Source organism: Leopardus geoffroyi, chromosome B3 (assembly GCF_018350155.1).
Source record: "Leopardus geoffroyi isolate Oge1 chromosome B3, O.geoffroyi_Oge1_pat1.0, whole genome shotgun sequence".
In the NCBI taxonomy this organism is placed as follows: Eukaryota; Metazoa; Chordata; class Mammalia; order Carnivora; family Felidae; genus Leopardus; species Leopardus geoffroyi.
Genome location: NC_059337.1, coordinates 68,612,316 through 68,625,616, shown reverse-complemented (window position 1 = coordinate 68,625,616; position 13,301 = coordinate 68,612,316). Strand labels below are relative to the sequence as shown.

The 13,301-nt window shown below is 38.6% G+C and overlaps 1 protein-coding gene across 6 annotated transcripts in view; it reads left to right on the top strand.

The window, feature by feature from the left end:
- The window catches only part of FMN1 (formin 1), a 436,126-nt gene that overhangs the window by 181,149 nt on the left and 241,676 nt on the right, over window positions 1-13,301 (top strand). For all 6 annotated transcript variants that reach the window (XM_045450122.1, XM_045450119.1, XM_045450121.1 and 3 more), the window contains one exon: window positions 7,413-7,474. In XM_045450122.1, the coding sequence (XP_045306078.1) occupies window positions 7,413-7,474 (62 nt within the window). The remainder of the gene's footprint in view (window positions 1-7,412; window positions 7,475-13,301) is intronic.

The following is a 13,301-nucleotide window of genomic DNA, read 5'->3' as shown; positions in this document are numbered from 1 at the left end:
GCCTCTGAAGTTGGCTGGAAAATGCCTTGAGAGAGGAAAAGAAGGAGACTGGCTTGGGGTTTCACAGTGTTTAAGGGGATAGGGTTGGGCTGAGGATCCCCACTTGTGGGCAGTGGTTTGTGTGGTTCTAATTTACTTAGTGTCAGAGACTTTGTATTTAGACTGTCTAGATGTGGGGAAGAGGGGAATACGGAGAGAGTTAGTATCAGCAGTCCAACATCAAAAAATATAGTTGGGCTCCTTATTATATACTTATGCTGTGATTGTTGAAAGCCCACTGATAAAGAAGTGTTGTGTTGACATTTCAGGTGATGTACCTGCTGGCAGCTGTTGACTTTGATTATACCCAACTTTTGCTCTGGACTTCACTGACTTTGAATCTTCCTCAGTTGTTTTTTATGGATACCAAGGCAGCTATCCCTTTCCCCAACTGTATAATTGCTAAATGGTTTATAGGTACCTGGAGAGGAAACAAATCTAGAGGACCTACTGTGTACCAAGATGAGGCAGTACACTTTGCCCTCATAAGCACATTAAATATGAGAGCTCAAATTTGATTTTATTCTTAAATATTCAAGTAAATGGTCTGTGCTTTTGCCATCTATGACCAGCACCAGTTAGAGATGGTTGGACAGAGTTTCCCCATTTGTTTGTGGATAACTTTGAATGTGTATTCATCTGTCAGTAATTACTATGTTTTCCCAAATGACATCCTTGATGTACCAGCTCCATGATTTGGAGCATACATTTATACCATTCTTACTATTTTAAAAATTTAAACTTTTTTGTGTTGTGTGGGGCTTTTAGTGTGAGTAGAAGTAACTTTATCTTCAAAAGCAGTAGTTCTCAAACTGTAGAATGCATCCCAATCACTTAGGAGCCTTGTTAAAACATCCTCTGCATTTCTTACTGAGTCTGGGGTGGTCCTGAGAATTAACCTTTCTAAGAAATTCCAGGTGATGTTTAGTTCCAGGGACTAAATTTTGATCAACCTAATCTTATATCGGTAATATTCATGAAATCATGGGTTTTATGTGCTCGATTGATTTTTTTTCTAACATATGTTAAAATATTCAACTGTTAAAGTCTAGCTGTCTATTACCAAAAGAAATGACCTCACTGGTGTGCATGTAAAACTTTGAAAACACTGACTAAATATTGTCCAAGTATAATTCTGAGGAAGAATCCTTTGCCTTTAAGGTTGAAGGTGTGTGCTTAAACTTGTGTGTAGCAATGTGACTCAGTGGGTAAAGCCAATGAAAGGCAAAGGCAGTGTGAATTAGAATCCGTGAACAGGAAGAGAGTCATGGTTCTCACCCATGAGGGAGATCAGGAATTCTCTGATTCCCCAACTCTGTCCGTAACCCAGTTCTTCCAGTGTGCGTGCGTGTGTGTGTGTGTGTGTGTGTGTGTGTAGGTAGGAAGGGCCTTGGATACGCATGACAGAATATAAATGAAAACCAGGTATAATCATAAACTGACAACTGCAGTTCTGGAAGTCCCCATAGAGAAAATAGATGAATCATAATCACATCACTTGATGGGACTAGCCATCGTAACTCACACTGTTCATGTTAACTCCAGGCTTTTCAAACCTGCCTGGGATTAATAATATCTCAGGCCCCTTTTAAAGATTTACCGAGTTTACTAGTGATTCTTCTGATCGGATGAAGCCAGCAACCTTTAATTTAATTACCTAGGAACTTTGAGTTTTGGTTACTCTTGAAGCTTACCCAACCATTAAAACAACAGCAGCAAACAAACAACAAACTGTGCAGGGTAAATGTCACAGGCTCTTTGGGACTGAATGAACTTGTTGGCACTTAACTAGCGTGCATTTTGGGAAAAGGTCAACCTTTGTACCTCAGTTTCTGCAAAACGGGTCTTGATATGGCAGAATCTGCCTTGTAAGTGTGATATGAAGGTGAAATACATTAATCTGTGTAGAGTGCTTAGAACAGTTCTAAGAAATAGCATTCTGTTACCTGTATCCGTATATAATTAAGAGAAAAACTCATCAGTATGAACTGTAGCGCTGGTCACTAATGCCTCCCCCTGTTAGCGAGATCATCTTTAGTTCTGTTATTGGTCAAATGGAAGGCGCAGCATTCTAATGATACCTGGCAGAAAGGCTGTTTTGTTGTGAGCTGATTAAAAAAAAAAAAAAAAGAAGGTTTGTACTGCAAAAGGGATCCATACTAATTAAGCATGGATCTAGACTAGAAAGTATTTATTTTTATGGAAGGAAATTTTTTAATGTTTATTTTATTTTTGAGAGAGTGAGAGTGAGCAAGAGACAGAGAGAGAGAGAGAAAGAGAGAGAGAGCGTGCATATAAGCAGGGGAGGGGCAAAGAGAGGGGGAGACACAGAATCCAAAGCAGGTTCCAGGCTCTGAGCTGTCAGCACAGAGCCCAGTGTGGGGCTCGAAATCACGAACCGTGATATCATGACCTGAGCTAAACCAACTAAGCCACCCAGGCTCCCCTATGGAGGGAAATTCTTATATATTTTCCCCCAAATGTTGAGTCCTGCCGGTTAGGATCCTTTTACCTATTTCTGTCTTTTCATATAATGTATTATTTTCTTAAAATAAATAATTTTTTTAAAAGAATGCATTACGTGTATTACTCAAAAGCTTCTTTTTTTAGGCTAGATTAATTGAATTTTTGTTAATTTCCTTTGGGGCTAATGTAGCTTCAAAGTGGTCTGCTTTTTTCAAGCCCTGATACTCAAAATCTTAATTTCTCCTTTTCACACACTATTCCCAGAGCTATAGAATAAAGGTGAAATTCTCTTTTTAACAAAAACATCCTTAAGTCTTGATTTGAGACCTCTGCCCCACCATCCTTACCTGCAAGAGACGGGAGCTCTACTCTTGTATTTGTAAACTCAAGAAATGTGGAGGGAGGGGTCTGCCACTAACAAGACATATTTGAAAATCACCAACCTAGCTTAGACTCATTGTTCTGTAACCTTTGTATTCTCTTAGCATTCTCTTGTGAACCCTTGACTCAAGCCTTCCACCAGTGAAGACATGAACTTCTTCCTTCTATATCTCGCCCAGAGATCCTATTTTATCATCCTTGTCAGTGATGGGGAGGTGTTCTTTTGCCATTTGTAACACTGGGACCATTGGCAAAAATATTTAAAGAAGAGATGAATCATGATTTACTGGGTGTTAGCTTTGCAATGGTCTCCTTCATCCATCTGTAAATTAGTCACAACTATATCTGTCACACCCTTACAGGTACAATTTACACAAAATGAATCATTTTAAAATATATTCTGTGTAGTTTCCATTTAGAATGTAGATGTTATTTCCAAGGGGCATCGGTTTTGCAAGAAGGTTGGTTTAGATAAAATTCCTTTGCGTGCTTTGTAGAGGCTTGGGATTGATTTTATTGTTGTTATTATTATTATTATTATTATTACTCTTTTTTTCTTATATTGTAATGTTAGGTGTACATAAAAAAATGATACAAAAAACATAGAGGTTAAAGAATAATTTTTCATTGAACACTCATGTGATGCCACCTTGCTCAATCATACCCCCACTCAGTTCCTCTTTTCCGGGATCCCACCATTATCCTGACTTGTGTTACTATTATTTGTTTTCCTTTTATAGTTTTTTTCATTTATGCGTAGCTGGGGTAAGGATTGTTGGGTAGGAAGGTATGAGTAGCTTCAATTTTATTAGAAAATGCCAACTATTTTTTGTAATGATCGTACCAGCGTGCACTCCTTCAAATTGTGTGAACATTCTGTTGCTCCACACCTCCACCAACACTGTTTTGTCAGACTTTGACTATTCCTGATTACTAATGAAAATGAGCCCTTTTTAATATATAGTTACTTGTGTGTTGTCTTTATAGAGTGCCTATTGACATTTTTTGCCCAGTTTTCATTTTCTATAGTTGTGTAGGATACACACACCCACACCCACACACCCCCACGCTCCCCACACACTATATCTTTGATTATTTGTTTCAAGTGTCTTTTCCCTCCCTTTTTGCTGTATTTTGATGAAAAGAAGTTCTTAATTTTAATGTAGTCCATCTTATCAGTTTTTTTCCTTTATATTTAATGCTTTTTGAATCTTAACATTTTTCCTAACCTAATTATAAAACTATTATGCTATATTGTCTCATTAAACATTTGTAATTTTTCTTGTTACAATTTAGCTTTTAATCAACTTAAAATAGATCATTACCTAGTATAAAGTTGGGATCCAGTTTTTGGTTTTCCATATGTCTATCCATGTTTCCCAACCAATAATTATTAAAAAAAACCAAAAAACTCTTAGTGTAAACAAAGATCTTCCATGATATTTCTGTCCTATCAAGTGACCATGAATTCATGGTGTCTTTTTGGGCCCTTTATTCTACTTTAATTATGTTGTGATAATTTAAAATATTTCCTATTAGATTGTAAGGCAAGCTGTCTTTATATTTTCAAGTTTCTTGGCTCTTACTGCCTTTTTGCACATCTGTGTTTCAAAATAAATTTTAGAATGAACTCCTTAAGTTAAAAACCCAAAACCCCTAGAAATGTTTAACAGGATTGTACTGAATCAACATCTTTACAATACTGAGTCTTATCAAAAACATGGCTTGCTCACTCTGTATTTCTTGGTAATACATTTCAACATGGTGTTTCTATTTTCTCATGAGGCCTTACATATTAGGTTTTTCTAAGTACTTGGTATTTTTAGGGGTACTGTGAATGTTTTCTTTTTGAAACTGTTGATGGTATCAGGATTTTTGTATGCTGATTTTGTATCCAGCAACTTTACTAAACTCCTATATTAATTCCAATATGTTATCTGCAGGCAATCATTCAGATTTTTCTAAATACATGATCATAGTAAATAATAGTTTTATTTTTTCCTTTTTATATATAAATATGTGTGTGCATGCGCATGTGTGTATGTATGCATATTTTCTTTTTTCTTGTCCTGAATCTGCTAATACCCTTAGGAAAATAACGAATAGAAATAATAGTAACAGAGGCACCTGGGTGGCTCAGTTAAGCATCCAATTCTTGATTTTAGCTCAGGTCGTGATCTCACAGTTCATGAATTCAAACCTGGCAGCACAGAACCTGCATGAGATTCTCTGTCTCCCTCTGTCTCTGCCTGTCTCTTGCTCTTAAAAATAAATAAACAAATAAACTTAAAAAAAAAAACAATAGTAGTAATAGGTGTTCTTGTGTTATGCTGAATCTCCTAGGGAAAACATTTAAAAGTAAAATATTTGATACAGATTTTTTTAATTAACATAGAAATAACTTTTTCTTTTTGGTGCATAGTTCCATGAGTTTTAACTTGTGCACAGATTCATGTAACCACCATGATAGTCAGGATAGAGAAAAGTTAAATCACCCCCAGAATTCCTTTGTGTGCTGCCCCTTTGTAGTCAAATACCATCTTCCCCCCCCCCCCCCATCTCTACCCTGTGGCCACTGCTGCTGTGATCTGTTTTTACCCCTATAGCTTTGTCTTTTCCAGAATGTCATATAAATGGAATTAAACAATAATAAGCCTTCTGGGGCTTTGTCACTCTGTACAGTGTCTTTGAGATAGATTTATGTCGATGTATGTATCAATAGTAATTCCTTATTACTGCTGAGTAGTATTCCACTCTATAGATAAACCATAATTTGTTTATCCATTCATCCTTGAATTATGTATGTTTTTTAGCTCTGCAACTTACTCATCTTTCTTGAACAAGAAAGCTGCTTAACTTCTCTGTGCATCAATTTCTTCATCATTTATGGGGATAACATACCTACATCATAAGGTTATTGGGGGAGAAAAAATGAGTCAATATGTATGAAGTTCTTATATGATGCCTGATACATAGTGAGCGCTCAATAAATGGAATCCATTATTATGGTTTTTATATTGGTTACATGGTTTATATGGTTATTATACTGTCCCCAATATTAGTAAAGATTTTGAGGTAGAAGAAAACTGGACAAGTTCAAGGAATAGCAAGAAAGCCAGGGTGCCTGGCAAAGACAGGGGGAGGTATATAGAAGCCAGGTCATGAAGGGCATTATGGGCTACAGTAAGGAGTTGGAATTTCACTCTAAACCCATTGGAAAGCCTGGGATGAGACATGGTCTGGTTCATGCCTTTACTAGATCATTCAGGCTGCTGTGAGGAGAATGGGGTAAGGTGGTGGTAGTGAGAGCAGGCAACCTTTTTTAGGGTATTGCAGAGGTCCAGGGGAAAGATTGTGGTGGATACTGGTAGCTGGTGAGTGTGGGGATGGCGCAAAGTGGTTTGATTCAAGGGATGGCTTTGATGTAAAATTCCCAGAACTTGCTGATGGAGTCACAGCTCAGTGTAACACATATCCCATAAGCGCATTGGGGTGGCCATTTATAGTAACAGCAACACTCCTCTCCTGTTGTGGCTTTACCAGAGATTTCTCTCATCCATTTTTGAATTCACACCCAAGTTTTCATGCCTGATTTCTGAAATCCACTTGAAGAAAAGAAAAGTCCACTGTTTTTTTTTTTCATATATTTTTAATGACTTCTGATTGCTTCTCTAGTACTTACACTCACAACTCCAAAGACATTGTTAAGAAAACAACTTATCCCATGAAAATATTTCCTCATAGCATTTGCTTTGTGGTACTTTACAGTCTGTATAACTCTGTGACCCCACATTCGTAGTCATTCTCCTGGAAATAAAGCTGTCCGAGCTGCTTCATGTTTAGCCAACGGGATGGTAGTTTTAGTTGTTGGCTGGAGTTCTGTGTACACTTGGGATTTCTTGTTGGAATAAACATTATTAGACTCAGGCTAAAATTGGACCAGAAATTTATTTTTGTCTTCCTTTCAACCTCAACTCACCCTAGATTTTCTCATCCAAATGACAAATGGTCATGACTTTCCAAAGTGATCTAAAGATTAAAATCAGCCCTGGGTACTTGCTTAGCCTAGCATTGAAATGGAGATTTTTTTTAAACAGTTAAAAATAGAGTTCTCTGATCTCACATAGAAAGTTTAATTTCCTGTGTGTCTGCTCTTAACACGTCTGTATTTGTTCTCTGTACTGCCTTAGCTTCCAACTCCTCCTTAAAGACAAACACCTAATCCAGTCTTTATCTGGAACATGCCTCATGCTTTTTTTTTTTTTTTTAACCCTATCCTATCTGCTTCATTTGGGGCTTCTCGTAATTCAAGGTTGGCCACATGGAAGGAAATTTCCTTTCTCTCCTGAGCTACTTGTCTTATCTTGCCCCAATTTTCAACATCTCTCGTCAGGTTAATGTCAAACTGTGGCATTTATTTACTCAGTTTACTTGCAGGAGGGACTCTGGAGTCTTGGAGATGCTCACTTGAATTTTGTGCATAATTGTGTGCTTCTTTGTAATTGGCTTCTTTTGTGATCTTACAGAATACCAAGCTGCTATTTTACACTTGAAGAGGGAACACAAAGAAGAAATTGAAAACCTACAGGTATATCTCTTTGATTCTACTGAACTGGTTATGTGAGACTGATACTTAGTTTTCTCGTGTACTGAGGTAAATATTCCCCTTTTTGTTGCCTTATTTACCTAGACAGCATCTGCAGCTGGCACCTGACAATGGGCACTGCGTTTATCCCGGGGAGGGAAGACTTGAACTCCATTTTTAATATAATTGAGTTCCCATTTTTAAGAAATGCCACAAGTGCGTTTGATTGGGAAAAATGTTATACTTGGAGAAAATATTGGTTGTATTTGTAAAACAAGAAACAAGACAGAGTATTTGGACTTTGACTGTTCATAAGAGGTCTTTAAAAACCTATTTTTTCCTAGGCACACTCAAGACTCTTGTTTGGCTTACTCCCATTCATGTATTTGTATCCATCCATCTCAGGACATCCCTGCAATACGATGTCATGCAGATCAAGGCACTTAGGGAAGTGACCCTAGTAGGAGACAGGGTGCGTTGAGTCATCCATTTTCTATCCCCAAGGAGGCCTTGGAAAGTGCTGACTTGATCCTACTTTGTGGAGCCCAGAAAGACTGAGGGATTTACTTCCTCCCACTATGTAATTGTCATTTCCTTATGTTTGGTCCTTGCTTGCGGTGCCTGTAACAGGAAGTGGTAGAGTTTTAATCAAATAACTAAATATTGAATCAGGCACTGATTCTAGTTTACTGATGGCTGGGTTGACCCGTACCTTAGAGAACAATAGCAAAATTTAAATAAAACTTGGTGTTTATTCAGTGCTCATTACTTGCTAATTTAATGAATTTGTGGATCAAATATTCTTCTTTCCAATAAGTGATAATGTGCTTTTTAAAATAACTGAGGCTGTGTGTTGGATTATATGTAAAGCCATTGCAAACAGCAGAAAAACATTATTAAATAGGTCAGATGGTGTATAAAGTCAGCTCGTTTTAAGTAGTTTGGAAGAGGAAATGAATCCATTTCACGAAGAAAGAAACAAACAAACAAACAAACAAATGGAAAAGTACCTCTGTCTCCTAGGGGGAAATGGAGGCCCTTAGCTCCTTTGTTGCAAAGTGCTCTACAGAGACCTCTCTTTCTTCTTCTTTGTTCTGGTGTGCAAAAGATTCTCAGCTGTCTCAGAAGAAGTGAAATGGGGATTAATTTAAGAAACAGATTGCTAAAGAGGGTAGGCACAGAAGTGACTCTGTGAGCAGAAGTTTTGTGAAACAGCTCAGTTTTAAGTTGACACTGGCTTCCCCAGGTTGTAGGACTTTGATAGCTAAATAATATTTACAGTAACAGCAGGCTCTTACTGTTTTTGAGTTCCTACTTTGTGCTAGGCATTGTTCTAAGTATATTACATGTATTATCTTGTGTTATTTCCACAAAAGTCCTATGATTTACATCTCAAACTAAGACAAGTTTGGAGGGATGCCTGAGTGGCTCAGTCTGCTGAGCATCCAACTCTTGGTTTTGGTTCAGGTCATGATCTCACAGCTTCCTGGGTTCAAGCCCCACATTGGGCTCTGTGCTGGCAGCATGGAAATTCTCTCTCTCTCTCTCTCTCTCTCTCTCTCTCTCTCTCTCTCTCTCTCCCCCCCCCCCCCCACTCATGCTGTCTCTGTCTGTCTGTCTCTCTCTCTCAAAATAAATAAATTAAAAAAAAATAAATAGTTGGAGAAGCAAAAGAGAAGAGTAAATGGAAGGGGAAAAGTATATTGGGATCATGTTTTCCAGTTAAAATAAAGGTTAAATCAGGATATGATCGACAACAGTAAAGTTTAAAAAATGTTCCTAATTATGCCTTAAGTTTTCTTTATCCGTGAAAGGACTATCTGTTCTTTGCTTGGTATCAGTAAACTTAAATTCTTTTGTCCAGTATTTGTGATTCATACAAAATTGCTGAAACCCTGTGGCCGTGGCACACTACTGCCCGGGGGGGGGGGGGGGTGGGCAGGGGCAGTGTTCCCGATCTGTACACTTACCTGTGGTTTGGAACTATTCCATCCATCATAGACTGACAAACTTCAATAGGAAACTGACAACTCTTATCCCTGATCTGACCTAGAGAAGTGTTTGGGGGCAAACACAGCATTTTAAAGATTGAATTAGGAATGCACATTTTAAAATATGGCGGGGTTTCCAGCTGTTTCTTAAAAAAACTAGAAAATCTGGCAGCAGCGGCTTACTTTTTTTCTTGCGTGACTTAAACAGGCTGCAGTCGAATAAGCAGGTGCCTACTTCAACTGTGATACATGTTCTCCAGTTTGCCACTGTCCCCACTCTGGGCCATTTCATCTGCCTGTCCCCTCATCACTTTAACTAACCCCCCCATTCTCTGGGAGCTGAAATCACTAGATTGGCAGCAATACCAAATAGAACAGATGCGGTTGATAAAAGAGACTATAACCCAGACTGGCTGTGCTTGTGTGTGCTCACCAATCACCATCTCTACTTGCTTTGTTCCACAAAGAAATAGTCACACCTGTTGTCATAGGACTAGTAGAAGATAGTGGGTGACCGAGCTGTTACTTTGATGTTCATTTCCTTATATGTCATTTCCATCCACAGCCCTCGTTGTCTGTTAGGTTTCCTTTCTCCATTTACTGGTCATGGAGAAGTCAGAGGTGTTTCAGGACTTCTTCAGCATGCCTTTCTAGAATAAGAAGGATTTCATGCTTAACATATACAGGAAAAGTGATTCATTGTGTCACTCCCTACAAGAATTGATGTGTATCACTTTCAGATTTTTTAGTTTTTCACAGACTTTATTAAATTTTTTTTTAACATTTATTTATTTTTTTTGAGACAGAGACAGAGCATGAATGGGGGAGGGGCAGAGAGAGAGGGAGACACAGAATCGGAAGCAGGCTCCAGGCTCTGAGCCATCAGCCCAGAGCCTGACACGGGGCTCGAACTCACGGACGGCGAGATAGTGGCCTGAGCTGAAGTCGGACGCTCAACCGACTGAGCCACCCAGGCGCCCCAGTTTTTCACAGACTTTAAAGAAATAGCATGATTTGATAAACAGAGAACCTAAAATCAGCTGTCTGGGTTTTTTTTGTTTTTTGTTTTTTGTTTTTTTTTGAGAATAGACTTGTAGAGAAGTCACTTAATTATTCAGTTTTCCCACCCACAAAATGGAAACCTTATCACCTAAAATAACTTGACTAGAGGTTGACCTTTCTAGTCTAGAGTCCCAAGGCTAGTAAGAGTGAGGGAGTCTGGAGTCTGTAATCTCATCACACTCTGCAGTAGAATGCTGCACTGCAGAAAGGGCTCAGGGCTTAGTCCTAGAACTGGCTTGTCAAAATGTGTAGGGACTACGTGCACATACCCCTTACATTCAACAGCAAAGACTTACAGATTATTTGAATAAAATCCGTTCCCGGCACCTAAGTTTTACACACCTTCCACGGAAACTGAGAGCGCTTAGCTGACTCAGAGCTCCAGTAGGAGAGTAGTGGCAGAATCAGACATTTTTTTTCTGACTTTGCTATTTTGTGTCATTTATAATGTAACCACAGCAAATTCTTCAATTTTGTTCAAGTGTGCCCACCATTTAGCAAACTCTACTTTGAGAGCTTATGATCACTTCATGACTCTCAGCATCATCCGGTTCATTTTTCATTTTTGGATAGTTCTGTGTTCCTTCATTTTTGAAAAAACAGCACTTACCTTCATAGGTTCTCACTTACCTGAGAAATTTTTGCCTGCAGTAGCCATTGTACAAGTTCATGACTATTGGGTAGAAATCTAGCTCCCATCTGCTGTTTTAAGAAAGGCACATGATAAAACTAATTCTCCCATGGTACAAATAAAGAATTCTTTGAGATTCCTAGGATCAAGATTTTTTTGAATATTGTTCTATGTTGACTCATGTTATCTTATCTTAATGTATAATCCACTTCCTTAAGTTCAAGTTAAATTCTTTGAATGGTTTTATTACCCTTTTTATACATCAAAGTCCTGTTTGTTAATTTGCTGATTGTAGGCATCTTGGAGAGAGCAATGATTTTTTTTCCCTCTCTGTTTTTGAAAGTACCTAGCAAAGTGTTTGGCACATACATGATGCTCAAACAGTTCTTCTTTTTTGAAAAAAATTTTTTTTTCACATTTATTCATTTTTGAGAGACAGAGACAGAGTGTGAGTCGGGGAGGGACAGAGAGAGAGAGGGAGACACAGAATCCGAAGCAGGCTCCAGGCTCTGAGCTGTCAGCACAGAGCACAATGCGGGGCCCGAACCCATAGACTATGAGATCATGACCTGAGCTGAAGTCTGACGCTTAACCGACTGAGCCACCCAGGTGCCCCTACAAACATTTCTTCTATAATGACCTATGACTGAAAAATCATAGTAGGGATTTGATTAAATTTAGGTACTATGTGCCAACCTTTGTTTTTGGCATTTAACATCAGTGGTATGAAGAATTAATGTAGAAATATGAGCTAAGTAATAGATTTGTCACCATTTCACAGGTAAAACATGAGGCTCCCAGAGACTGTGACTTGTCAGAAGTCCTAGACTAGTAAGTAGGGGAACTTGAATTTGAATCCACCTACAACTGTCTGGCTTGGAAGCTGTTACCCTTTATACTATTCAGTGCAGCATTAATGGAAAGAACATTGGATCCAGAATCAGAAGGTCTGGATTTGTGGTCTTAGGTCTGGGTGATGAACATTGTCAACTTCTGGCAATGCTTTCAGCCCATTTTCCTAATTTCTAAAATGAGAGACTAGGCCATATAATCTCTGATAGTGTCTCTGGATTTTATTATTGACCCCACCATACTTAAAAAAAAAAAAAAAAAAAAAAAAAAAAAGTTCAGTTTATCCATCATATTGTCCATTCAGCCTTGGGGTTCTCCAATTCACAATCTCTAAATCCCTATTATTGACACACACATCCTTTATTTCTTTTCGTTTCTTCTGGAGGTCCCCCTTTCTAACATGCTTGCGTCTGTGGAGCAGTGTGTTCATGTTTCAGTAATAGTCTGCATGCTAGCTTTCTAGTGCTTTTTCAGATGCATGACTCTGTGAGGGATGCAGCTTCTAGAATGGTAAATGAGCCGTCTATAGGAGGGCCAGCTCTTCTTTATGACAGGAGTGAAGTGGGAACGTGGCATGGCCATGGCTTCCTTGGCTCTCTGCCTCTTCAATTTTGAAAGTTGGAAGGGGATGTGTGGGGGCGCTGCAGGGAGGGGGAAAATGCATGCCCTCTGTCTGGCTTTTCAGGAGCTTGGGATAATTTAAGAATGTTGTTTTTGATCATCACTTAAGCAATTTGGAAGTAGGTGCCATGGAAATGACAGGTTGTTTTATCTCTTTTTAACTAATGTTCTTTGCGTTGTAGGATAGAAGAAAGAACTAGCCAACATTGACCTTTTCTTTACGGGAACCCTTCTCATTTATCCCATTCATCACATGCGTAGTCCATAACTGAGGGGAAGCTTGACTGAGCGATGGCCTCTGGCAGGCCCCTGCTCATTGTGCAATGCAGTCACATTTCTAATATGGTCACTCCCGCTGTGAAATGATCCAGGGACAGATGCCAAATGAGACATTAACTTACATTGTACCTTGCTGTCCCCAAGAGAACCAAATGGTATGTTGGCCTCCATTAAACAAAACTTGTAGACTTCCTTTTCTGTCTCCAACCCACCCACAGGCCCATTCCTAATAGTTTACACATGCTGTTGACACAAAGTTGATTACAAACTACACTTGAGCTGATACAGCTAAACTTATAAAGATACATAAATCCTATGCCTTTTCCATTTGTTATGTTCTTTGTTATCAACATGATACATTTAAGTGTGTTAGTTCCTGGAGAATACTGTGAGG